Source organism: Pan troglodytes, chromosome 19 (genome assembly GCF_028858775.2).
Source record: "Pan troglodytes isolate AG18354 chromosome 19, NHGRI_mPanTro3-v2.0_pri, whole genome shotgun sequence".
Lineage (NCBI taxonomy): Eukaryota > Metazoa > Chordata > Mammalia > Primates > Hominidae > Pan > Pan troglodytes.
This window is the reverse complement of record NC_072417.2, coordinates 12114650-12141099: the sequence shown is the minus strand read 5'-3', so window position 1 is coordinate 12141099 and position 26450 is coordinate 12114650. Positions and strand designations below refer to the sequence as shown.

The 26450-nt window shown below is 56.8% G+C and overlaps 3 protein-coding genes across 8 annotated transcripts in view; all 3 read left to right on the top strand.

The window, feature by feature from the left end:
- The window catches only part of PRPF8 (pre-mRNA processing factor 8), a 33779-nt gene extending 27144 nt beyond the window's left edge, over positions 1-6635 (top strand). Inside the window, exons 35-43 of the mRNA XM_016931138.4 lie at positions 505-618; positions 701-874; positions 1725-1918; positions 3247-3486; positions 3580-3721; positions 5476-5616; positions 5711-5850; positions 5954-6156; positions 6308-6635. Coding sequence (XP_016786627.1) covers positions 505-618; positions 701-874; positions 1725-1918; positions 3247-3486; positions 3580-3721; positions 5476-5616; positions 5711-5850; positions 5954-6156; positions 6308-6462 — 1503 coding nt within the window. The 3' untranslated portion in view covers positions 6463-6635. The remainder of the gene's footprint in view (positions 1-504; positions 619-700; positions 875-1724; positions 1919-3246; positions 3487-3579; positions 3722-5475; positions 5617-5710; positions 5851-5953; positions 6157-6307) is intronic.
- Positions 6636-7393: 758 nt separating this feature from the next.
- Positions 7394-11080, top strand: RILP (Rab interacting lysosomal protein). 3 transcript variants are annotated; one of them, XM_016931144.4, is made up of 8 exons: positions 7394-7689; positions 7761-7854; positions 7960-8066; positions 8183-8428; positions 8732-8877; positions 9270-9392; positions 10243-10326; positions 10613-11080. In XM_016931144.4, the coding sequence occupies exons 1-8, from the start codon at positions 7462-7464 to the stop codon at positions 10788-10790; spliced, it is 1206 nt and encodes a 401-aa protein (XP_016786633.3). In that variant the 5' UTR covers positions 7394-7461; the 3' UTR covers positions 10791-11080. The 3 variants fall into 3 exon arrangements, with proteins under 3 accessions (XP_016786633.3, XP_016786635.3, XP_016786636.3); XM_016931146.4 differs by having other exon boundaries at positions 7422-7689; positions 7767-7854; XM_016931147.4 differs by lacking the exon at positions 10243-10326 and having other exon boundaries at positions 7422-7689; positions 10613-10920.
- Positions 11081-11388: 308 nt separating this feature from the next.
- SCARF1 (scavenger receptor class F member 1) lies at positions 11389-24503 on the top strand. 4 transcript variants are annotated; one of them, XM_016931140.4, is made up of 11 exons: positions 11389-11634; positions 11955-12016; positions 12259-12360; positions 13227-13752; positions 16407-16625; positions 17033-17161; positions 17332-17435; positions 18149-18269; positions 21286-21407; positions 21493-21639; positions 22755-24503. In XM_016931140.4, the coding sequence occupies exons 1-11, from the start codon at positions 11534-11536 to the stop codon at positions 23612-23614; spliced, it is 2493 nt and encodes an 830-aa protein (XP_016786629.2). In that variant the 5' UTR covers positions 11389-11533; the 3' UTR covers positions 23615-24503. The 4 variants fall into 4 exon arrangements, with proteins under 4 accessions (XP_016786629.2, XP_016786631.2, XP_016786632.2 ...); XM_016931142.4 differs by having other exon boundaries at positions 11444-11634; positions 21530-21639; XM_016931143.4 differs by having other exon boundaries at positions 11444-11634; positions 22669-24503.
- The last annotated feature ends 1947 nt before the right edge of the window (positions 24504-26450 follow it).

The following is a 26450-nucleotide window of genomic DNA, read 5'->3' as shown; positions in this document are numbered from 1 at the left end:
ACATCTGGCTGGGCTGTATCTGTCCAGCCAGTTTCTCTTCCTTTACATTTATAGCATGTTTCATCTTACATTCAGTCCAGGATCTTAGTAGCCCAAACCCCTGATGCTCATCTCCACATCTGTGTTTCGCTTGTATTTTTCTTTCTAGAATGAACTCCCCTCTTTGCTCTGTTAATCACAGTCCCTCCTTAAGACACGTTTTTTTGTGCAGCATTTTTCTGATCCTAGTAGCCTTAATTTCTTTTGTTCCTGAACTCTGTAAAACAGTGTATAGTTTAGCACATACTCACGTGTCAGCTTGTGGTATTGTCTTGTTGAAAGGGGCTGTCAGCCTGCTCATTGGACACGGCCATTTGATACTCTTTGTACCTTCTAAGTGCCTAACATTTAACATCAGTGTTCAATAGAAACATAGTTGGATTATTTCAAAACTAGGATATTCTGTTCTAGTTGATCTGGGAGGGCAGAGACTAAATTTCCATTTTCTTCTCTCTTGATTTTAAGTTGGCTAAGTGGAAGACAGCTGAGGAGGTGGCCGCCCTGATCCGATCTCTGCCTGTGGAGGAGCAGCCCAAGCAGATCATTGTCACCAGGAAGGGCATGCTGGACCCACTGGAGGTAAGAGGGTGGGGTGGGGTAGGAGAAAAGAGACCTTGAGACCTTTAGGCTGTTTCTCATCTTGGATTTAATCTTGTCTTAGGTGCACTTACTGGACTTCCCCAATATTGTCATCAAAGGATCGGAGCTCCAACTCCCTTTCCAGGCATGTCTCAAGGTGGAAAAATTTGGGGATCTCATCCTTAAAGCCACTGAGCCCCAGATGGTTCTCTTCAACCTCTATGACGACTGGCTCAAGACTATTTCATCTTACACGGTATGAACCTCGGGAAGAGAAGATCGCTGGAGGAGGAGCGGGTTTAGGGTTAGGAGAAGATCCTGTGTCTTAGGTTTTCGCCATTTTCACATTTTTAGCCTATAGAGTGGGTGGGAACTCTGTTGACTTTCATGAGAGTTTAAGACCTTAAAGTTAAAAATCAACTCTTGGGGCCGGGCGTGGTGGCTCACGCCCGTAATCCCAGCACTTGGGGAGGCTGAGGTGGGTGAATCACCTGAAGTCAGGAGTTTGAGATCAGGCTGGCCAACATGACGAGACCCCATCTCTTCTAAAAATACAACAAAATTAGCCGAGTGTGGTGGGATGCACCTGTAGGCCCAGCTACTCGGGAGGCTGAGGCACCAGAATCACTGGAACCCAGGAGGGAGAGGTTGCAGTGAGCCGAGATGGCACCATTGCACTCCAGCCTGGGCGACAGAGTGAGACTGTCTAAAAAAAAAAAAAAAGGCCGGGCGCAGTGGCTCACGCCTGTAATCCCAGCACTTTGGGAGGCCGAGGCGGCGGATCACGAGGTCAGGAGATTGAGACCATCCTGGCTAACACAGTGAAACCCCATCTCTACTAAAAATACAAAAAATTAGCCGGGCGTGGTGGCAGGTGCCTGTCATCCCAGCTATTCGGGAGGCTGAGGCAGGAGAATGGTATGAACCTGGGAGGCGGAGCTTGCAGTGAGCCGAGATCATGCCACTGCACTCCAGCCTGGGCAACAGAGCAAGACTCTGTCTCAAAAAAAAAAAAAAAAAAATTCTTGGGTTTCATGAAAGGTTAGGATTAAAGTGGGAGAGCCTCAAGCAGCTGACCTACCCCACTCTTCCAAATCTTTTCCCAGGCCTTCTCCCGTCTCATCCTGATTCTGCGTGCCCTACATGTGAACAATGATCGGGCAAAAGTGATCCTGAAGCCAGACAAGACTACTATTACAGAACCACACCACATCTGGCCCACTCTGACTGACGAAGAATGGATCAAGGTCGAGGTGCAGCTCAAGGATCTGATCTTGGCTGACTACGGCAAGAAAAACAAGTGAGCAGTGCTGGTGGGGACACAGACAGGAGGTCTATATACGGTTTTCTGGGGTTTTGGAAGCACTTAGGCTTAGAAGTTTCTCAAGAAGGCCAGGCGCGGTGGCTCATGCCTGTAATCCCAGCACTTTGGGAGGCCAAGGTGGGTAGATCATTTGAGGTCAGGAGTTTGAAACCATCCTGGCCAACATGGTGAAACTCCGTCTCTACTAAAAATACAAAAGTTAGCCGGCTGCGATGGCGCTTACCTGTAATCCCAGCTACTCGGGAGGCTGAGGCAGGAGAATTGCTTGAACCTGGGGGCAGAGGTTGCAGTGAGCCGAGATCACGCCACTGCACTCCAGCCCGGGCGACAAGAGTGAGACTGTCTCCAAAAAAAAAAAAAAAAAAGACGTTTCTCAAGAAATTATCTTGTCTTGGCCAGGCTTGAGTGCTCATGCTAGTAATACCAGCGCTTTGGGAGGCCAAGGTGGGAGGATTGCATGAGCCAGGAGTTGAAACCAGCCTGATCAACAAGAGACTGACGCCATCTCTACCAAAAAAAAAAATTTAAAACAGGTGTGGTGGTACACGCTTGTAGTCCCAGCTTCTTGGAGGCTGAGGCAGGAGGCTTGCTTGAGCCCGGGGGTTTGAGGCTGCAGTGAGCCATGATGATGCCACTGTACTCCAGCCTGGGTAACAGAGCGAGACTCTTGTCTTGAAAACAAGGAAAGAAATTATCTTACAGAGTCTCGAGGAAGAGAGATACGGCAGTGTCTTCCAATAGTATGGGAAGCGTCCCTGTTTTAGGGCTTCAGTCTGACTCTTGGCCATTGTTTCTCACTGTTGCCATTTCAAACAGGGCATTTCTTTACTGTCCATACATGGGAAGAATTTTGAACATCCGAGACCCTAAGTATCCGAGACTGCTGCCAACACACACACACACCTTCCTCCCGTCGTCTCCCTCCCTGTCATCGTGGCAACCAAAATTATCCATAGGGTGACGGACAATACCACCTCTGATTAAGAACCAGTATTCTAGGGTTTCTGGGGTTTCCATTTCTGAGAACAGTTCCATGCCAGAGCATTGTTTTGGTCAAGGAAGCGTGGGTTTATGGATGCTAAACAGTGGGAAGGTGCACACGCAGTGTGCCGTCCCGCTTGGATCTGACGAATCTTGGAAGTGTTAGTGCACCTCCGTTTCACACTTCTGTAGAAGCAGCTCTTGTGGATTGTCTGGGGCGTGAGTATAGGCTGTCCTGTCCTACCAAGTTACACCCTTTCCATTGAGGCAGAAGTGACCAAGGGGAAGGGATCCTTGTAATATAACCCACACCATCCCCACAGTGTGAACGTGGCATCACTGACACAATCAGAAATTCGAGACATCATCCTGGGTATGGAGATCTCGGCACCGTCACAGCAGCGGCAGCAGATCGCTGAGATCGAGAAGCAGACCAAGGAACAATCGCAGCTGACGGCAACACAGACTCGCACTGTCAACAAGCATGGCGATGAGATCATCACCTCCACCACCAGCAACTATGAGACCCAGACTTTCTCATCCAAGACTGAGTGGAGGGTCAGGTACTGTCGGGCAAGAGGGTGGGGATGGAAAGGCCGGCTGCACTACCTAAGGTGCTGGGCTGAGCAATGCTGACACTCCCTGCCTGTTTTTAGGGCCATCTCTGCTGCCAACCTGCACCTAAGGACCAATCACATCTATGTTTCATCTGACGACATCAAGGAGACTGGCTACACCTACATCCTTCCCAAGAATGTGCTTAAGAAGTTCATCTGCATATCTGACCTTCGGGCCCAAGTGAGTAAGTGGACTCAGCTAGGCCACAGTGTGTGCCCAACACATTTTGTGCCTAAAACTCAGACCTGAGATTGTCTGGAACTTGAGATGCTGGTTTCAAGATTCATGGATGAGTAATTATACAAGGATAGCCAAAACAACGAGGTGGGTTTTGGCCCCATGAGATAGCAAAAGCTGTGGCAGCTGAGAGAAGGTAGTAATTGTAGTATTGGCCTGATAGTATTTGGAAGAGAACAGATATGGTCAGAAACAAATTCCTGACCAGGTGTGCGTGCTGGCTCATGCCTGTAATCCCAACACTCGGCTGGGCGCAGTGGCTAATGCCTATAGTCCCAGCACTTTGGGAGGCCGAGGTGGGTGGATCACCTGAGGTCAGGGGTTTGAGACCAGCCTGACCAATATGGTGAAACCCTGTCTCTACTAAAAATACAAAAAATTAGCCAGGCATGGTGGCATGCGCCCGTAGTTGCAGCTACTAGGGAGGTTGAGACAGGAGAATTGCTTGAACCCGGGAGGTGAGGTGGAGCTTGCAGTGAGCCAAGATTGCGTCACTGCACTCCAGCCTGGGCAACAGAGCAAGACCCCGTCTAAAAAAACAAAACAAAAAAAAAACATGGCTGTAGTCCCAGCTACTCAGGAGGCTGAGGTTGCTTGAACGCAAGCAGTGAGCTTTGATGACCCCACTGCACTCCAGGCTGGGCACAGTGGCTCATGACTGTAATCCCAGCACTGTGGGAGGCCGAGGTGGGCAGATCTTTTGAGCCCAGGAGTTCGAGACCAGCCTGGGCAACATGATGAAATGGTGTCTCTACAAAAAAAAAAAAACAAAACTAGCCAGGCATGGTGGCACACACCTGTAATCTCAGCTACTCAGGAGGCTGAGGTGGGAGGATCACCTGATCCTGGAGGATGGTGAGTGTAGTGAGCTGAGATCATGTCACTGCCTGCTAGCCTGGGTAACAGAGTGATACCCTGCTTCAAAAAAGAGAAAAGATGCATAACTTTACTAGTGTATCAGGGATATTATAGTTTATAAAACATCATTTTGGGCCAAGGTGGGTGGATCACTTGAGGTCAGGAGTTCAAGACCAGCTTGGCCAACGTGGTGAAACCCCGTCTCTCTTAAATATATGAAAATTAGCGGGGCGTGGTGGCATGTGCCTGTAGTCCCAGCTACTCAGGAAGCTGAGGCAGGAGAATTGCTTGAACCCAGGAGGCGGAGGTTGCAGCGAGCTGAGATCACACCACTGCACTCCAGCCTTGCCGAAAGAGTGAGACTCCATCTCAAACCCACTATTTAGTGGCTGTCAGGTTGGCAAATTTGAAAAGATTGTTAATATCCTGTGTGGGTGAGTTTATAGTAAACAGATCCTCTTTCTTTGTTGGTGATAATGTAAAACTTAAAATAGCACCAAGTGCTGGTTTTCCAGATGTTTTCAGCTTGTGAAAATACACTGAGCTGCATGTGTGCTCATTTGCTTGTGAATACTATGCTTAATAATCAGCTGGGGAGCTTGTGAGCAGTGCAGATTCCTGGACCCCACTCAGGAGATTCTGATGTGGTAAGTCCGAGATGAGGTCCATGTCTAACATTTTGAACAAGCACCCCAGCTGATTCTGATACAGGGGGTTCTGATCACGTTTTAAGAAACTCTGTCCTCGTTCTTGGGGGAAGGAAGGAAACAGAGGGCTGGCAGCTCCAACTCTGACCTGGTACTAAGAAGAGTTTTGGTTCCTGACCCCTTTGTCTCCAGATTGCAGGATACCTATATGGGGTGAGCCCACCAGATAACCCCCAGGTGAAGGAGATCCGCTGCATCGTGATGGTGCCGCAGTGGGGCACTCACCAGACCGTGCACCTGCCTGGCCAGCTGCCCCAGCATGAGTACCTCAAGGTATTGGGGAGTGATGGAGCCTGGGAGTGTGGAAAAGCTGGTGCGATTCCTGTCTGTGGATGGGATTCAGCTTTGTACTCCTCTTTACCTATAGGAGATGGAACCCTTAGGTTGGATCCACACTCAGCCCAATGAGTCCCCGCAGTTATCACCCCAGGATGTCACCACCCACGCCAAGATCATGGCTGACAACCCATCTTGGGATGGCGAGAAGACCATTATCATCACATGCAGGTGGGCCTGGGCTCCTTGGGAGGAAATATGGTGGGGCAGGGATTGCAGGCCAGGGCCCAGAACAGTGGCCTGAGCTGTTACTCTGTCCTCGTTCCTCCCCCAGCTTCACACCAGGCTCCTGTACACTGACGGCCTACAAGCTGACCCCCAGTGGCTACGAATGGGGCCGCCAGAACACAGACAAGGGCAACAACCCCAAGGGCTACCTGCCTTCACACTATGAGAGGGTGCAGATGCTGCTGTCGGACCGTTTCCTTGGCTTCTTCATGGTCCCTGCCCAGTCCTCGTGGAACTACAACTTCATGGGTAAGTGGGAGGAGCCTGGGGATGTGGGGATAGCAGTAGGGATAAGGTGAGGCCATCGCCCTTTGCACTTGGGGCCTGGCTGGCTTGGAGGTGGCGCAGGCTGCATGAGGCAGGAGCCTTGTTAACATTGGCTGTTTCCTTCTCCCCGAAGGTGTTCGGCATGACCCCAACATGAAATATGAGCTACAGCTGGCGAACCCCAAAGAGTTCTACCACGAGGTGCACAGGCCCTCCCACTTCCTCAACTTTGCTCTCCTGCAGGAGGGGGAGGTTTACTCTGCGGATCGGGAGGACCTGTATGCCTGACTGTTTCCCTGCCTCCTGCTTCAGCCTCCCGAGGCCGGAGCCTCAGCCCCTCCAGACAGGCCGCTGACATTCAGCAGTTTGGCCTCTTTCCCTCTGTCTGTGCTTGTGTTGTTGACCTCCTGATGGCTTGTCATCCTGAATAAAATATAATAATAAATTTTGTATAAATAGGAGTTCAGGGGCTGGTTTGTTTTTTTTTTTCCCCCCGAACTCAAATTCTGGATTTAGGTCTAACAGGAGGCCGGACTGGAGCGGTTCACAGCAAGATGCTGGGCTCGGCTGTGAAGGGGGAGTGTGAGGCCCCCTTCCTATTCAGGGCTTTGGGGTAAATAGCCCCTGGACTCTGGAGACCTGAGGCGGGGCTGGGCTTTCACACTCCGCTGCCTTGACCACATTTGCTGCTTTCTCCACAAAACTACTTGGAAGCTCTCGCCTCCTTTCCACAGTTTTGGGAGCAGTTGCCCTTTCCCGGGTCTAGGAACTCTGTGGCTTGTGCTGAGCGGCTGCGGTGTCCAGCCCAGCCCTTTAAGCTTTCTGTGTCAGTCCTGGTCAGGAAAACAAGCACACAGGCAGGCAGTTTGTGTACAGCCGGGCGGAGGCCAGAGACCGGCTGCCTACCTGTCACCTCTCGCCTGGAGCCGGCCACTGCCAAGTTGGCCCCATGACTCCAAACGGGCGGAGCCTGGATTGGGCCTGTGGGGAGGGCTCCACTCAAGTGACCACTTGCAGCCCTGAGCCTCAGCTCTTGGACGCCTGGCTGGAAGTTGGCTGTCTTGTTTCCTGTGACCTTGGGGGTGGAAAGGACAGGGCCCAGGCGACCTAGGGCACTATCTCCCTACCCCACGCCTTCTCCCTTCCTCGTTCCTCCCTACCCTTATCGCTTCTACCCCGCCCACACCGCCCTAAACGGCTTCCTGGGGCGGAACTGTTTCGCTTTTCCCCGTCCCAGTGGAGGCGGGGGGGGGGGGGGGGGGTTGCAGCCCTAAGCCTCTGGGAGACATGGAGCCCAGGAGGGCGGCGCCTGGGGCGCCTGGCTGGGGGTCTCGGGAGGCCGCGGGGTCGGCATCGGCCGCGGAGCTTGTGTACCATCTAGCCGGGGCCCTGGGCACTGAGCTGCAGGATCTGGCGCGCCGTTTCGGGCCGGAGGCGGCGGCCGGGCTGGTGCCGCTAGTGGTGCGGGCGCTGGAGCTCTTGGAACAGGCTGCCGTGGGGCCCGCCCCGGACTCGGTGAGTCATGGCCCTCCCTTCGCCACCCACGGGGCCGGCAGGGCCGAAGCCTGAGACCGGGGTCTCCCCAGCTGCAGGTGTCGGCGCAGCAGGCGGAGCAGGAGCTGCGGCGGCTGCGGGAGGAGAACGAGCGCCTCCGCAGGGAGCTGCGCGCGGGGCCACAGGGTAAGCGCAGCCCCGGCCAGGGCAGGGCGGGTGGCGACCTGCTCGGGTCCTCCCCTCCCTCCCGCGGGCCGCGCGCCGCCGCCGCTAAGAACGCCCCTTCCTCAGAGGAGCGCGCGCTGCTGCGGCAGCTCAAGGAGGTCACGGACCGACAGCGGGACGAACTCCGGGCGCACAACCGCGACCTGCGGCAGCGCGGCCAGGAGACCGAGGCGGTGAGGGCGGGGCGCGGGCGGGGCGGGGCGGGGCGGGGGCGGAGCGAGGCGGGCGCGGGGCGGGGCTCCGGGGGCCCTCGGTGCCCCGCCCACCCCACCCTTTGCTCCGCTCCCAGTTGCAGGAGCAGCTGCAGCGCCTCCTGCTGGTGAACGCTGAGCTGCGGCACAAGCTGGCGGCCGTGCAGACCCAGCTGCGCGCCGCGCAGGACCGCGAGAGGGAGCGCCAGCAGCCTGGCGAAGCCGCGACTCCGCAGGCTAAAGAGCGAGCGCGGGGGCAGGCCGGGCGGCCCGGGCACCAGCACGGACAGGAGCCCGAATGGGCGACCGCCGGCGCAGGCGCCCCAGGGAACCCTGAGGACCCGGTGAGTGCCGTATGAGGGCAAGGACCCAGCCCAGGACTCAGCGTCCAGCCCTCGGTGGGCACTCAAGCAAGGTTTGCATGCTGCACAGCAGGTCGGCCAGGAAGCGGGGAGGTGGCAGACAGATCTGCGCCCCCGGCCGGCCTCGGCCCCCGCTCTCACCTGGAGCACTGCTCTGTTATCTGTCAGGGCACCCTTGTCCCCCAAGTCTCCCGGCCCGTCACTTCCTCTAGCATTCCCATGATGGCCCTGGGGCGGGGGAACGCCAGCCGAGGCGACCCTCTGACTGTGCCTGTCCTTCCAAAGGCGGAGGCCGCGCAGCAGCTCGGGGGCCCCTCGGAGGCAGGACAGTGCCGCTTCAGTCGGGAGGAGTTTGAGCAAATCCTTCAGGAGCGGAATGAACTCAAAGCCAAAGTGTTCCTGCTCAAGGAGGAACTGGCCTACTTCCAGCGGTGAGGACGCTGGGAAGCCGGGGGGCCTCCGATCACCCCACCTCATTCTCCAGTCATTGACATGTCCACAGTGACATGTGCCAGGCCTGCGCTGGGAACTGGGAGGACATGAATTGTACAGCCCTTGCCCTCCTGCAATGTCATCCAGACAGGGGAGAGGGACAGTACAAAGGGCTGCAGCTGCAGCAGCCAGGGAAGCTCTCCTAGGAGGGGGCCATGGGGCCACCTAATTTAAGGTCTGAGTGTGTCAGCAAGGCAGAGCGCTTCCCGTGTTCAGGGAAGAGCTGCGTGCACACGTACCAGGAGTGAGGACTGCGGCTGGCATCTCCACTGCTGGCATCCCCATGGCTGGCATCACCAGGGCTTTCCCCCTCCCTGCCCCTTTTCTTTAGGGAGCTGCTCACAGACCACCGGGTCCCCGGCCTTCTGCTCGAGGCCATGAAGGTGGCTGTCCGGAAGCAGCGGAAGAAGATCAAGGCCAAGATGTTAGGGACACCAGAGGAAGCAGAGAGCAGGTAGGTCCCTGCCTGCATTCCCACGGAGCCAGGCCTCCCTCCCTCATTCTGCTGAGCCTGATGACCAGCCTGGTCACCCTCTGAGCCCATTGTCTCAGACTGAGGCTGTCACCCCAACCTGGTCACCCCTTGAGCCTCCCTAGCCTGGCCGCTTCTAGGGCCTGCTGACCTGGTCTGGCTGTGTCCCATGGCCGCTGTCCAGCCTGCGCCCTTCTCCCTGGATCTCACCACTCCCCTTGCCTTGCCTGCCGTCCATTCTGCCTGACAACGCTGCCTCTCCACATTCATTCTTCAAGTTCCTGTCTTGGCTGGGTCTGTTTATTCTTACGGGGGTGAAACTGTAGCCGCGGCTGTGTCAGGGCCTGCTGTGTGTCAAGCTATAAAATAAACCCTTGGCAGGGCGCGGTGGCTCACGCCTGTAATCCCAGCACTTTGAGAGGCTAAGGTGGGTAGATCACCTGAGGTCAGGAGTTCGAGACCAGCGTGGCCAACATGGTGAAACCCCGTCTCTACTAAAAATACAAAAATTAGCCGGGCATGGTGGCATGTGCCTATAATCCCAGCTACTCAGGAGGCTGCGGCAGGAGAATCGCTTGAACTTGGGAGGCGGAGGTTGCAGTGAGCTGAGATCGCGCCACTGCACTCCAGCCTGGGCGACAGAGTGAGACCCTGTCTCAAAAAAAAAAAAAAAAAAATTAAAAATTAAAGCCTCGACATCCTGCATCTCCCCAGGGTTGCCTTCTCTCCAGCCCCGGGGGCCCTGCAGTCCCTCCATCCCCCCTGCTGGATTCCTGTTGTCCCTCAGGGCCTTGATCAATGGCCCTCACTTCTCCTCTCTCCTCTGTCTCAGTGAGGATGAGGCTGGCCCATGGATCCTGCTCTCCGATGACAAGGGAGACCATCCCCCACCCCCGGAGTCCAAAATACAGAGTTTGTATGTTGGGGAAAGGGGAAAGGCAAGAGTGTGGGGAGGGAGGAAGGGCCCTGGCTGGTCCTTCTCAGGATCCCCTTTCCCGCTTCTCTGCCCGTCACCCTGCTGTGCTTGGCTCTAAGCCCACCCTCCCCTCCTGCTTCTCTGGCCCTGGCCCCCATCACCTTCACACTCCCTCAGGCTGCCCTTTCTTCCCCCTCTCCCCTTTTCTCACCACCCCCTGCCCTCACCCATATCCTTGACCTCTCTGGCTTCCTGGCTCAAAGTGCCTCTGGCTGTCTCTCTCCAGCTTTGGCCTATGGTATCGGGGTAAAGCTGAATCCTCTGAGGATGAGACCAGCAGCCCTGCACCCAGCAAGCTAGGGGGAGAAGAGGAGGCCCAACCACAGTCTCCAGCTCCTGATCCGCCCTGTTCTGCCCTCCACGAACACCTTTGTCTGGGGGCCTCAGCCGCCCCAGAGGCCTGACTTAGGGGTCTGGCTGTGGAAGGATGTGTGGCCTCAAATGAGGACAGGGCTCCCGCCTTCACAGCCCTCGCCAGGGGTCTGCCCCAATCCTGGCCTGCATCAGGGCAGGACGGGGTCTCAGCCCGCCTCCCTCTCTACGTCTCTGTACTGAGCCTCTGGGGCCAGATATAAGAGTGCCTCTCTGAGTCTCAGTTTCCCCATCCATGAAATGAGAGCTGACTGCCTAGCTCCCAGGGCTTTGCAGACGGCCTGAGCTCATGTAATAAAGAACTGCCCGTAATACACAGAAACTGTTCCTCGCCTGTCTGTCCATGTCTGTGCCACCTCCCAACCCTGCCAGGAGCAGAGGCAGGCTGAGGGGTCCTCGCTGGTCTCCTTGCTCAGTCACTGGGTGGGGTGGCTTCTTGCAGCTCAGGCCTTGCTTTGGGAGTGTGGCTTGATGGAAAGCCGTGGCTCCCAGCCTCAGTCCACCCCCTTCCCTGGCCCCGGCACCCAGGGACCTGCAACTTCATTCTTCTGGCCCTTCCAGGCCCAGGCCAGTCAGCCCTGCCATTGCCTTTCTTTCCCTTTCTTTTTTTTGAGTGTCAGTCTTTCCAGCCACCCCCTCCCTCTCAGGGAGGTGCCTCGTGGCAGCCCGCCCCTCCGGCCTGGTTTCCTCAGGAAAAGCCCTGAGAGGAAGCAGGGAGGGGGTTGGGAGCTGTGGGGGCCAGACGAACCCGAGCGCTCCCACCGAGCTGCCTGCCATGGGGCTGGGGCTGCTGCTCCCGCTGCTGCTGCTCTGGACTCGGGGGACTCAGGGGTCCGAGCTGGACCCCAAAGGGCAGCACGTCTGTGTGGCCAGCAGGTGGGTCTCGTGGGAGTCTGATGCGGGTGGCTGAACCGATGTTGAGGCCGTTAGGGGAAGGAGGAGACTAGGTAGGGGGCTTAGGCTGAAAGGAAGGGACTGCTGATGGCGGTCTGGCAGGTAGTGGCTAGCCAGGGCAGATGGTGGAAGGGTCAGGGAAGGAGAGGGGAGGGGCTGGGGACCCTAGCTGTAAAGATCCATTAGGCCTCCCCAGGGGGCTAAGGCAGCCTCCCCCACTGCAGCCAGAGACAGTGATCCACCTTCCTCAGGGCCAGGCTGCACCCCCCACCATGTCCGGCTGACCCCTTTTTGCCCCACAGCCCCTCTGCTGAGCTGCAGTGCTGCGCAGGCTGGAGGCAGAAGGATCAAGAATGCACCATCCGTGAGTAGCCAGGACAGACCCTCAGCCAAGGAGAAGGGAGGCCGTAGCCCAGTGACAACCCTTCCTTCCTACCCCATGGGGCCTGCCCCTCCTGATACCAGGAGTCAGGGTTTCTCCTGTGACGCCCCCCCAGGCCTGAAGGGGCACCTCTTGAGGAGGCATGGCCCCTGGAGCCAGTGAGAGGGCAGGGGTGTCCCCTGGTCCTGCTCCCATCTTTCCAACCTGGGTGGGGTGTCTTTCAGCCATCTGTGAGGGGCCGGACGCCTGCCAGAAAGACGAGGTGTGTGTGAAGCCGGGCCTCTGTCGATGCAAGCCTGGATTCTTTGGGGCCCACTGCAGCTCCCGTGAGTCTCAAGGGCCAGATGAAGTTGCTGGGCAGAGCTGGGTACGGGGGCAGTGGTGTGGGAGCAGGCGAGGCAGGTAGCCATGCAGCCTCAGGACAGCAGGGCCAGAATCCCCCCCAGCTTCACTGAGGAATTGCGGTCCAGAGACAGGAAGTGACACACACTCCCGGGAGATGGCCTGAGTCACCGGGTTTTTACCCACGTCCACAAAGCACTGCCCACCTGAGCATCTTCCTCTTCCACTTCTCAGAAAACCTGTGATTCCCCTTCATTGTAAAATGAGTGTATTACTTGCCTTTCCCACATATGCCTTATACATGGGCAGTGGATGGAAGGGGGCCCCTGGCTGGGCTCTCTGCCCTCTCTGGCAGAAAGAGAGGGAAGGGAAAGGGGTTGGGAAGCAGGAGAGCCAGAGGGTGGGCATCAGGAATCAAGGAATCACTAGGGGAAAGGTGGCTTCTCCTGACACCCTGGCGGGCAGTATCCAGGCCTGAGATCAGGAGAAAGCCAGCTCTCCTCCAGCCCAGCAGAGATCCATCTCGGCAGGGAGGAGCAGGCATGGAGGAAGGCCCACCAACCTCGGTGCCACACTCTGGGCAAGTCCCCTGCCCACTCAGGATCTCTGAGTGTGTTCTGGAATGTGAAGTGGCAGGCTGAGCCTCCCACTAATGGCTAAGGGTTTTCTGTAGGTCAGAGCGGAGCAGGAAGTGAGTGTTGCCCAGGACAGGCTGCCGGATGTTCTGAGGGTCTGTCCCCGGCTCTTGGAGGATGGGCCCAGCGCCCCTTTTCCTTGCGGAAGGGGACGCAGGGTAAGGGTCTGCGCGCGGCCCTGAGCCCGCTGACCCCTCCCGTCCCCACCCCCGCAGGCTGCCCGGGCCAGTACTGGGGCCCCGACTGCCGTGAGAGCTGCCCCTGCCACCCGCACGGCCAGTGCGAGCCAGCCACGGGCGCGTGCCAGTGCCAGGCCGACCGCTGGGGAGCCCGCTGCGAGTTCCCGTGCGCCTGCGGCCCCCACGGGCGCTGCGACCCCGCGACCGGCGTGTGCCACTGCGAACCCGGCTGGTGGTCGTCCACGTGCCGCCGCCCGTGCCAGTGCAACACCGCGGCGGCGCGCTGCGAGCAGGCCACGGGCGCCTGCGTGTGCAAGCCGGGCTGGTGGGGGCGCCGCTGCAGCTTCCGCTGCAACTGCCACGGCTCCCCGTGCGAGCAGGACTCCGGCCGCTGCGCCTGCCGGCCGGGCTGGTGGGGTCCCGAATGCCAGCAGCAGTGCGAGTGTGTGCGGGGCCGCTGCAGCGCCGCCTCCGGCGAGTGCACCTGCCCGCCCGGCTTCCGCGGAGCGCGCTGCGAGCTGCCCTGCCCGGCAGGCAGCCACGGGGTGCAGTGCGCACACAGGTGAGCGGGCGGGGCGGGGACAGGTGGGCGGGGCGGGGGCGGGGCAGACACCGGTGGGCGGGGAGGGGGAGGGGTGGAAACTGGTGAGCGGGCAGGGTGGGGGCAGGGTGGGGGCGGGGCGGGCACAGGTGAGCGGTCGGGGGAGGGGGCGGAGGCGGACACAGGTGAGCGAGGCTGGGCGGAGACCTGTGAGCGGGCGGGGCGGAGCGGAGCGGAGACAGGTGGCCGGGGCGGGGCGCCGGGAGGAGGGGTCAGGGCTTCGCGGTGCTCCTCTCAAAAAACACACAAAGCAGAGGAACGAGAAAGGGGAAAAGTCGGATAGGTGGGGTGGCTCACACCTGTAATCCCAGCACTTTGGGAGGCTGAGGCGGGTGCATCACCTGAGGTCAGGAGTTCGAGACCATCCTGGGCAACATGCTGAAACCTCGTCTCTACTAAAAGCACAAAAATTAGCCGGGCCGCGCCTGTAGTCCCAGGTACTCGGTAGGCTGAGACAGGAGAATCGCTTGAGCCCTGGAGGCGGAGGTTGCAGTGAGCCGAGGTCACACCACTGCACTCCAGCCTGGGCCAGAGAGCAAGACTCCATCTCAAACAAAACAAAACAAAAACTTTTAAAAACGCTTTGTTGCCCCAGGTCCAGCCTCACCTGCTCATTTCATCGATTACTGCTGTGCAAAATATACTAGCACTGCTAGCAAGCCATATGTAGGTAATAAGTGGATCGAGTCCAACAACGATAGACTGGATTAAGAAAATGTGGCACATATACACCATGGAATACTATGCAGCCATAAAAAATGATGAGTTCATGTCCTTTGTAGGGACATGGATGAAATTGGAAATCATCATTCTCAGTAAACTATCGCGAGAACAAAAAACCAAACACTGCATATTCTCACTCATAGGTGGGAGTTGAACAATGGAATCACATGGACACAGGAAGGGGAATATCACACTCTGGGGACTGTTGTGGGGTTGGGGGAGGGGGGAGGGATAGCATTGGGAGATATACCTAATGCTAGATGACGAGTTAGTGGGTGCAGCGCACCAACATGGCACATGTATACGTATGTAACTAACCTGTACAATGTGCACATGTACCCTAAAACTTAAAGTATAATAATAATAAAAAAATATATATATAAATATATTTAAAAAAAGAAAATTAAAAAATGGTTTCTTACAAAAAAATAATAAATAAGTGGATCGAGTGACCAAGGGTCCTGAGCAAGGTCCCTTTAGGGCTCAGTGGCTTTCAAACTTTGACCGGCTGCACTCACAGTAAGAAATTTCATCCCTGGCTGGGCGCGGTGGCTCACGCCTGTAATCCCAGCACTTTGAGAGGCCGAGGCGGGCGGATCACCTGAGGTCAGGAGTTCGAGACCAGCCTGGCCAACATGGTGAAACCTCGTCTCTACTAAAAATACAAAAATTAGCCGGGCGTGGTGTTGGGCGCCTGTAATCCCAGCTACTTGGGAGGCTGAGGCAGGAGAATCACTTGAATCCGGGAGGCGGAGGTTGCAGTGAGCCAAGATGGCGCCACTGCACGCCAGCCTGGGCGACAGAGTGAGACTCCGTCTTGAAGAAAATAATAATAAAATAAAATAAGAAATAAAAATGCTGGTCAGGATCAGCTAAATGGCTTTTATAAACTGCCCTTCTTCTCCCCTACTAATGGGTCTGACCCAAGTATATGATCCCAGCTAGTTAAGCATCTGAGGGAGAAACTTCAGGTAACTATTAGGCATCAATGGGAAATTAAGATATGGCAAATGTGAAATTATATTGGTGACAACAGTGGTCTCCAACCTTTTGGCATCAGGGACTGGTTTCGTGGCAGACAATTTTTCTATTATTACACTGTAATCTATAATGAAATAATTATATGACTCACCATAATATAGAATCAGTGGGAGCCCTGAGCTTGCTTTCCCGCAGCTCGAGGGTTCCATCTGGGGGTGATGGGAGACAGTGACAGATCATCAGGCATTAGATCCTCGTAAAGAGCATGGAACCTGGACCCTCCCGTGCGCAGTTCACAATAGGACTGGCGCTCCTATGAGAATCTGAGGCCACCACTGATCTGGCTGGCAGCGGAGCTCAGGCGGTCAGGCTCCCCCGCTGGTCATCTCTACGCTGTCGCCCAGTTCCTAACATGCCACGGACTAGTACCAGTCCATGGCCCAGGGTTTGAGGACCCCTGGGTGAAAACACTTTACATTTTTTGCATTTCGTATGATGGGGTAGAAGACGCTACTGAGTCCCATTCATGCCAGACCTGGGGATGGCTCAGTGTGGAAAAAGGAAAAGTGAAAAGAGCAGGAGGGAAGGCCTGGCAGACCTCGCAAATGGGACTCAGAGCTTGGTGGTGACTCGCCTGCCCTGGCTGGGCTGCTGGCTCCTGATGATCCTGGGACCCAGGGAAAGATGGTCACAGAGCAGATGCCTCAAAGGAAAGGGATGGGATCCTGTAAGAGCCCTCATTTGTCTTCATTGTACAACGTGGGGAAACTGAGGCTCAAACCTGCCTGACCCAGGTGGGACCCGAACACTCTCCAGGGCCCCCGAAGGCCTGCGTGGAGTACAGGGGTTGGAGGGGGTGGGCGCTCCATCCATCCACCCCCACTGTTCCCACGAAGCCCTTCTCTTCCCAGCTGTGGCCACTGCAAACACAATGAGCCGTGCTCTCCAGACACGGGCAGCTGTGAGTCCTGCGAGCCGGGCTGGAACGGGACCCAGTGCCAGCAGCCCTGCCTGCCTGGCACCTTTGGCGAGAGCTGCGAACAGCAGTGCCCTCACTGCCGACATGGGGAGGCCTGTGAGCCGGATACTGGCCACTGTCAGCGCTGTGACCCTGGCTGGCTGGGGCCCAGGTGAGGGCACCATTCTGTTCAGGGTGGGGTACACCTGCCCCCCGGACCCTCAGCTCAGCGGCTCTCTCTGAGAGCACCACCCTCCCCGACACACAGGTTCATGCGGCCCCAGGGGCCTCCCTCCTGTTGAAGACTGGGGGAGAGCAGTGGGTTCTGGGGGGGCCTGGGCAGGATCCCAGCTCCCTCCCCTCTGAGGCTTCCTGCCCTCCTGGCCCTCTGGGGACTTGTAGTCTGTCACCTGCTGGATTTGGCCCCAAGTTCAAGGCCCTATTTGCACCTGAGCTTCACTGCTGAGGAGCGGCCAGTTGGGTCCTTGAGTCCAGGAGCGTGGGGCGGAGGGGTGGGGCCCCACGGTGGGGGCCAGGCCTGCCTTGGTCTCCCCTTCCCCGAGTCTTGCCTCACCCCAGGTGTGAAGACCCCTGCCCCACTGGTACCTTTGGGGAAGACTGTGGCTCTACCTGCCCCACCTGTGTTCAGGGGTCCTGTGATACTGTGACAGGGGACTGTGTCTGCAGTGCCGGCTACTGGGGGCCCAGGTGAGGACGGGGATCCCGGGGGCGGGAGAGTGCCAGGGGCCTAGGTCAGGGCCTCTGTGCAGCATTTCCTGAACTTCCCTGGACAGTGCCCAGAAATCTCCCTGCCCGTCTCCTGCCTGCCTCCCCCACTTCACCCAGCCCTCAGCCTGCCTCTCCATGTCACTCCATAGCTGCAACGCCTCCTGCCCAGCCGGTTTCCATGGAAACAACTGCTCAGTTCCTTGTGAATGCCCAGAGGGACTCTGCCACCCTGTCTCTGGGTCCTGCCAGCCAGGTAAGGTGGAAGAAGGCTGCGGGGTGCAGTAGCCAGGGAAAGGTGGGCCCTTCACATGGGCTCCAGGGCAAGTTCCTCACCAGGGAGTCTGGGCCCACTTCAGAGACATTCTTTTCTTTTTTTTTTTTTTCCTTAAGACGAGGTCTTGCTCCGTCACCCAGGCCAGAGTGCAGTGGTGTGATGTCAGCTCACTGCGACCTCCACCTCCCAGGTTCAAGCCATTCTCCCATCTCAGCCTCTCGAGTAGCTGGGATTACAGGCGCACGCCTCCATGCCTGGCTAATTTTTGTATTTTTAGTAGAGACGGGGTTTCACCATGCTGGCCAGGCTGGTCTCAAGCTCCTGACCTCAGGTGATCCGCCCACCTCGGCCTCCCAAAGTGCTGGGATTACAGACGTGAGCCACTGTGCCCGGCCCAGAGACATTCTTTATACCTGAGCTCTGTGTGGATGCTCTGGGGCCCCCTGAAGATGTGACAGAGCCCCCGCCCCTGCGAAACCAGGCTAGAGCCGTGAAATGGGCAGCGGGGTGGCTGGACACTGACATGGCCTCAGGGGCAAGAACCTGTGGAGGGGACACGCCAGCAGAGGGGCTGCCCGGAGGCAGGGAGTGACCCCCAGGAAGAAGCTTCTGGGTAGCAGGCAACTCAGAGCAAAGACAGGATGTGTAGGAGACAGGAAGGCCTGAATATCCCCCGTTTCTGGCTCCCCCAGGCTCTGGCAGTCGGGACACTGCCCTCATCGTGGGCAGCCTTGTGCCTCTGCTGCTGCTCTTCCTGGGCCTTGCCTGCTGTGCCTGCTGCTGCTGGGCCCCCCGATCAGACCTCAAGGACAGGTGAACGCCAGCCCGTCCCTTCCCCACACAGCTCAGGCCATGGGGTGGGAGCAGGGGGGCGTCTGGTTTCCTTGTGGGGTGGGGAGGGCTGGCCTTGTCGCCCACGTGGGTCAGAGGTGATGGGGGTGGGGAGGGCTGGCCTTGTCGCCCACGTGGGTCAGAGGTGAGGGGGGTGGGGAGGGCTGGCCTTGTCGCCCCCGTGGGTCAGAGGTGATGGGGGCGGGGAGGGCTGGCCTTGTCGCCCACGTGGGTCAGAGGTGATGGGGGCGGGGAGGGCTGGCCTTGTCGCCCACGTGGGTCAGAGGTGAGGGGGGTGGGGAGGGCTGGCCTTGTCGCCCCCGTGGGTCAGAGGTGATGGGGGTGGGGAGGGCTGGCCTTGTCGCCCACGTGGGTCAGAGGTGAGGGGGGTGGGGAGGGCTGGCCTTGTCGCCCCCGTGGGTCAGAGGTGATGGGGGTGGGGAGGGCTGGCCTTGTCGCCCACGTGGGTCAGAGGTGATGGGGGCGGGGAGGGCTGGCCTTGTCGCCCCTGTGGGTCAGAGGTGAGGGGGGTGGGGAGGGCTGACCTTGTCAGCCACGTGGGTCAGAGGTGAGGGGGGTGGGGAGGGCTGGCCTTGTCGCCCACGTGGGTCAGAGGTGATGGGGGTGGGGAGGGCTGGCCTTGTCGCCCCCGTGGGTCAGAGGTGAGGGGGGTGGGGAGGGCTGGCCTTGTCGCCCATGTGGGTCAGAGGTGAGGGGGGTGGGGAGGGCTGGCCTTGTCAGCCACGTGGGTCAGAGGTGAGGGGGGTGGGGAGGGCTGACCTTGTCAGCCACGTGGGTCAGAGATGAGGGGGGTGGGGAGGGCTGGCCTTGTCGCCCACGTGGGTCACAGGTGAGGGGGGTGGGGAGGGCTGGCCTTGTCGCCCATGTGGGTCAGAGGTGAGGGGGGTGGGGAGGGCTGGCCTTGTCAGCCACGTGGGTCAGAGGTGAGGGGGGTGGGGAGGGCTGGCCTTGTCGCCCACGTGGGTCAGAGGTGATGGGGGTGGGGAGGGCTGACCTTGTCAGCCACGTGGGTCAGAGGTGAGGGGGGTGGGGAGGGCTGGCCTTGTCGCCCCCGTGGGTCAGAGGTGAGGGGGGTGGGGAGGGCTGGCCTTGTCGCCCACGTGGGTCAGAGGTGATGGGGGTGGGGAGGGCTGACCTTGTCAGCCACGTGGGTCAGAGGTGATGGGGGTGGGGAGGGCTGGCCTTGTCGCCCCCGTGGGTCAGAGGTGAGGGGGGTGGGGAGGGCTGGCCTTGTCACCCACGTGGGTCAGAGGTGATGGGGGTGGGGAGGGCTGACCTTGTCAGCCACGTGGGTCAGAGGTGATGGGGGTGGGGAGGGCTGGCCTTGTCGCCCCCGTGGGTCAGAGGTGAGGGGGGTGGGGAGGGCTGGCCTTGTCGCCCACATGGGTCAGAGGTGATGGGGGTGGGGAGGGCTGACCTTGTCGCCCACGTGGGTCAGAGGTGATGGAGGTAGTTGGCAGTGGCCGTGGCCTGGAGACACTGGAGACACCGGGTCAGCTGCCTGCCCTCCTCGGAAGCCTTCAATGAGGAAGTTTCTGAGTTGCATGGGCACCAGGCTGGCGAACCGGAGCCTGCAGCGGGAGGCAGAGAGCTGACACCGGCGGGGACCAGAGGAGGAGGGCTGGGACCACGGAAGGAGCAGTCCGGCTCTGGGCCAGGAGGGAAAGAGACCAGGCCTCAGATGGCCCACGAAGGGAGGCGACATCAATGTGTGTGCAGTGGTTTAGCAGAGAGTGTAGCTGCCTGAGAGACGGAGAGGGGAGGAAGGGTTGGGCTGGTGGGGCCCGCGCAGGGGGCTTACGCAGAGCTTTGTTCCTTTATGAAACCTCGTCACATTCCAGGATCCTTTGAGACTCACAGCAGCGTGGAGGTTTGGAACAGGGAGTGTGGGGCCGGGAGGATAAATGTCCTCAATTCCCAGAGGACACTGAGGCCCAAGGTGATCTAGTTGGTACTGGCACACAGGAAGCCCCTCTCCACCTTTCTGGACTCTGTGTCTGGTGCTCTCTTACTAGTTCCTGCCCTAGTCCGACAGCACGTCCTCCTGTGTGCTTGTGCGGCATTCACAGAGGAGCAGATACAGTTGCCCCTGGCCCAGGGCATAGAGCCCAGGGTGGCAAGAAGCCCCTCGCAGGGACACGAGGACAGGTGCAAAGGCTGTTGGAGGAACGGTGAAGAGCAGAGCAGTCTCCTCCACATGTGGGGGTAGAGCAGAGTGGGAACAAGGGAAGGCTTCCTGGAGGGGGTGTCATTTGAGACAGGTGGGCCAGGCGCAGTGACTCACGCCTGTAATCCCAGCACTTTGGGAGGCCAAGGTGAGCGGATCACCTGAGGTCAGGAGTTCAAGACCAGCCTGGCCAACATGGTGAAACCCCGTCTCTACTAAAAATACAAAATTAGCCGGGTGTGGTGGCGCATGCCTGTAATCCCAGCTACTCAGGAGGCTGAGGCAGGAGAATCACTTGAATCCAGGAGGCGAAGCTTGCGGTGAGCCAAGATCGTACCACTGCACTCCAGCCTGGGCAACAAGAGCGAGACTCTGTCTCAGAAACAGAGAGAGAGAGAGAGACAGGTGAGCTGGGGCTCAGCTAGGATGATAATAACAAAGACCTGCCAGGTCCTGCAAAAAGCTCAGATAGATGATAGATAGATGGATAGATAGAGATAGATAGATAGATAGATAGATAGATAGATAGATAGATAGATAGATGGGATCTGTTTTACAGATGCGGAAACTGAGGCCTAGGGAGGTGAAGTGTGAACCAGAGTTGTTACTCGGCTGTCTGACTCTAGAGCCACTCTTTGTTCTGTGGCAGGCCTGAATTGCGGGCTCAATCATTTGGATTTTATTCTGTAGTCAATAGAGAGCCACTGAAGCCACTGAAGTAGAGGCAGTCACGCTGTCACACCCTGCCAAGGTGACCCAGGTCACCGTGGGTCTTATGTACTGACCACTGTCCCTACCCTCCTCCCTCAGGCCAGCGAGAGATGGAGCTACCGTGTCCAGGATGAAGCTGCAGGTCTGGGGGACACTGACCAGCTTGGGCTCCACGCTGCCCTGCCGTTCCCTCAGCTCCCACAAGCTACCCTGGGTGACAGGTCAGTGGGCGCTGGGGGCCGGGGTCTGGGATTGGACGGGGCTTTGCATCAGGTCCTGCAGGCGCCTGATCTGGAGTCTCTACAGTCTCACATCACGACCCGGAGGTCCCCTTCAACCACAGCTTCATCGAGCCGCCCTCTGCCGGCTGGGCCTCTGATGACTCCTTCTCATCCGATCCTGAGTCTGGAGAGGCAGATGAGGTTCCTGCCTACTGTGTGCCACCCCAAGAAGGTAGCCCCCCAACAGCCCACATAGCCCCTGAGCAGCCCTGCCCACCACGACCCCCTCTTTAGTCCTCCAGCAAACAGTTATTTATTTTTATTTTTTTTTGAGACTGGGTCTTGCTCTGTCGCCAGGCTGGAGTGCAGTGGTGCGATCTCAGCTCACTGCAACCTCTGCCTCCCGGGTTCAAGTGATTCCCCTGCCTCAGCCTCCCAAATAGCTGGGATTACAGGCGTGCACCACCACACACGGCTAATTTTTGTATTTTAGTAGAGACCGGGTTTCACCGTGTTAGCCAGGATGGTCTCGATCTCATGACCTCATGATCCACCCGCCTCAGCCTCCCAGAGTGCTGGGATTACAGGCATGAGCCACCACGCCTGGCCAGCAAACAGTTATTAAGGGCCCATTGTGTGTTAGTCACTGTTCTTGGCTCCGGGCATGCAAGAGATAACAAGACAGATTCCTATCCTCACCAGGCTTAGAGTCAGACGGGCAGTCATCAGACAATAACAAGACACAGTGATATGTGTTTCCATGGGGGACATACAAGTAGGGACTCATTTGCTAGCCATGTTGGGGTGACTGGGGTCAGGGACGATGTGTGTGGCATCCCAGTCGAGTCTAACAGAATCAGTAGGAGTTGGCCAAGTGAAAGTCAGGGAGAGGAGGGAATGGTGTTTCAGGAAGATGGAACAGCATACACAAAGGCCCAGAGGTGAGAGGGATGTGGCTGTGTGCCATCGAAAGAGTTTTGGCTTGGTTGGAGTGTGACAGTATTTCAAAGTAGGGAGAGGTGGTGAGAAAAGAGTATAGAGACCAGGTGTGGTGACTCACACCTGTGATCCCAACACTTTGGGAGGCTGAGGCGGGAGGACTGCTTGAGGCCAGGGGTTTGATACCAGCCTGGCCAACATAGTGAGACCCCATCTCTACAATTAAAAAAAAAAAAAAGAGTGCAGAAGTAACAGTGTCTACCTGAATTGGTCCTTCTGCCACTCTCCTCATCCTTGCCCTCTTCCTTGCCCTATTTTTGAGGCCTCCTGGAAGATGCTGAGCTGTAGGTAGGATGCATTGGGGTGGCCAGTTCAGCTCCAGCCAAGCTCTTCTGTCTCCTCCGCCAGGGATGGTCCCTGTGGTCCAGGCAGGGTCGTCAGAGGCCAGCCTGGCTGCAGGTGCTTTCCCGCCCCCTGAGGACGCCTCCACGCCATTCGCCATCCCGCGCACCTCCAGCCTAGCTCGGGCCAAGCGGCCATCGGTCTCCTTCGCGGAAGGTACCAAGTTTGCGCCACAGAGTCGCCGAAGCTCAGGGGAGCTCTCCAGCCCGCTCCGAAAGCCCAAGAGGCTCTCCCGGGGGGCGCAGTCGGGTCCTGAGGGCCGGGACGCCGAAGAGTCCGCAGGCCCAGAGGAAGCAGAAGCCCCCGAGTCCTTTCCGGCGGCTGCCAGTCCCGGGGATTCAGCCACTGGCCACCGGCGGCCCCCACTTGGTGGCCGGACAGTGGCTGAGCACGTGGAAGCCATTGAAGGCAGCGTCCAGGAGAGCTCGGGCCCTGTGACCACGATCTACATGCTGGCGGGGAAGCCCCGTGGATCCGAAGGCCCCGTCCGCTCTGTCTTCCGCCATTTTGGTAGCTTCCAGAAAGGCCAGGCAGAAGCCAAGGTCAAGAGGGCCATCCCTAAGCCTCCGCGCCAGGCCCTGAATCGGAAAAAGGGCAGCCCTGGCCTGGCCTCTGGCTCTGTCGGCCAGAGCCCCAACTCAGCCCCAAAAGCTGGGCTTCCTGGGGCCACAGGGCCTATGGCAGTCAGACCAGAGGAAGCGGTCCGGGGGCTGGGGGCTGGCAGGGAGAGTTCAAGGAGAGCCCAGGAGCCAATCTCTGGGTGTGGCTCCCCAGAACAGGATCCCCAGAAGCAGGCTGAAGAGGAAAGGCAGGAGGAACCTGAGTATGAGAATGTTGTACCCATCTCCAGGCCACCAGAACCCTGATGACCTTGAATTTGGGGAGTGGGGAGACTGGATGGGACCGAAAATGCCCATGGACTAGACTGTGCTGTGTGCTGGAAAATGATCCCGGGGCCAGGATAGACAAACCAGAGCCTCTGCGCCTCCACAGGGAAAAGGCAAGGCTTCCAGGCCAGTTGGCCCAGGCCCCTGGCAGTGCTCCCGGAGGGGCCCAGGAAGGCCTGGGCAGAGACCCTGTAGGATGGGGTCAGGACGGGTTGCCTGCAGGGACTTTTGCTCTGCTGTCCTGGACCCTGTGTGCCTCATAAGGGCTATTCTTTCTTTCATGTGCAAACCTTTTTCTGAAATGGCAAACAACCTACATGTTTGCTGATAAAAGATTGGCTAAACAAAATTTTTTTTTTGAGACAGAATCTCCCTCTGTCCCCCAGGCTGGAGTGCAGTGGCGCGATCTTGGCTCACTGCAAGCTCTGCCTCCCGGGTTCACGCCCTTCTCCTGCCTCAGCCTCCCGAGTAGCTGGGACTACAGGTGCCCTCCACCACGCTTGGCTAATTTTTTTGTATATTTAATAAAGACAGGGTTTCACCATGTTAGCCAGGATGGTCTCGATCTCCTGACCTCGTGATCCACCTGCCTCGGCCTCCCAAAGTGCTGGGATGACAGGCGTGAGCCACCGCGCCTGGCCTATGAACTTTTTAAAAAGGATGTATGTGTATAAAAACAGATTCAAGGGAAAGGCACTAATTGGTTTTTTCCTCTGGAAGATGAGATTGTAGGTGATATTTATTTTCTTCTGAAACTTTTGTATAGTTTGCAAATTTTCTACAGTGAACATTCTTTTTTACTTTTGTTACTAGATTGAATTTGATAAAGTATAATAAAAAGCAATGATCTTTGTTAAAAAAATAAAAAGTACTAACATTACAGACATGTATAAAGTAAAACGGAGATTTCCCTTCTCCCCAGAGGCATCTGTGGGTCAAGAGAGAGGTAGAATCTACTTTTCCCTGGCAGCTTTTTGGTCTTGTTTGAATTCTTTGCTCACATATTACCTAGTCAGAAAAGAAAAGGGGCAACCCTACCCCTGAGCTTTATTTTTTTGTTTAAGATGGAGTCTCAGTCTGTCACACAGGCCGGAGTGCAGTGGTATGATCTCGGCCACTGCCACCTCTGTCTCCCCGGTTCAAGCGATTCTCCTGCCTCAGCCTCCTGAGTGGCTGGGATTACAAGCGCCCGCCACCATGCCCAGCTAATTTTTGTATTTTTTGGTGGAGACAGGGTTTCACCATGTTGGCCAGGCTGGTCTTGAACTCCCAAACTCAAGGGCTCCACCGCTTTGGCCTCCCAGAGTGTTGGGATTATAGGCATGAGCCACCGCGCCCGGCCAGGGGCAGCCCCTTCTATCTCAGAGCTCAGAGAGTTTCATCAACAGTTGAGGTGCTTTCTTTCAGATGCTTTTCTGTGTACATGTCAACAAATATTTTAAACAAAAAATTTTAGCATACTAAGCATACTGTTCCTCAGCTTGTTTTTTTTTTTTTTTTTTTTTTTTTTCTTTTTGAGACGAAGTTTTGCTCTGTTGCCCAGGCTGGAGTGCAGTGGTGCAATCTCAGCTCACTGCAACCTCTGCCTCCCGGGTTCAAGCGATTCTCCTGCCTCAGCCTCCTGAGTAGCTGCAATTACAGGTGTGTGCCACCACACCCAGCTAATTTTTGTATTTTTAGTAGAGATGGGGTTTCACCATGTTGGCCAGGCTGTTCTCGAACTCCTGACCCGCCTTGGTCTCCCGAAGTGCTGGGATTACAAGCGTGAGCCACCGCAGCCAACCTCAACTTGCTTTTTTACTTAACGACATATCCTGGATATAGTTCAATGTCCATAAATGTAAAGCTAACTCTCTTTATTTAAAAAATGACTACATGAGATTCCATCTAGCACAATTATTTAAATCATTCCCCCGCCAGTGGAAGGTTGGGTTGTTCTGATCTGTTTTGATACAATAAGCAATGACATAGTATACAACTTTGTCCATATTTATTTATTTATTTATTTTTTGAGACGGAGTTTCACTCTTGTTGCCCAGGCTGGAGTGCAATGGCACGATCTCAGCTCACTGCAACCTCCGCCTCCTAGGTTCAAGCGATTCTCCTGCCTCAGCCTCCTGAGTAGCTGGGATTACAGGCACCCGCCACCACACCCGGGTAATTTTGTATTTTTAGTAGAGACAGGGTTTCTTCATGTTGGTCAGGCTGGTCTCGAACTCCCGACCTCGGGTGATCTGCCCGCCTCAGCCTCCCAAAGTGCTGGGATTACAGGTGTGAACCACTGCGCCAGGCCCCATATTTATTTTTACATTTGTGCAAGTTTTTCTATAGAATAGATTCCTAGAAGCAGGGTTGTTGAGTTGTAGGGTAAGGAAGTTAGACACTTCTGTACTTACTCCAAATTTTCTCCAAAAATGTTGCCTGGATTTGTATTCTCACAAATTATGGGGGAATCCATTTCTCCACACTCAATCTGATCAGTTAAAAAACGGTATCTCATTATTTTACCTTGGTAAAAATAAAGTAACACATGGTAAAGCTTCTTTTTTTTTTTTTTTTTTTTTGAGACTGAGTCTTTTTCTGTCGCCCAGGCTGGAGTGCAGTGGCACAATCTCAGCTCACTGCAACCTCCGCCTTCTGGGTTCAAGCAATTATCCTGCCTCAGCCTCTCAAGTAGCCGGGACTACAGGCGTGTGCCACCACGTGCAGCTAATTTTTTTGCATTTTTAGTAGAGATGGGGTTTTGCCATGTTGGTCAGGCTGGTCTCGAACTCCTGACCTCAGAAGATCTTCCCACCTTGGCCTCCCAAAGTGC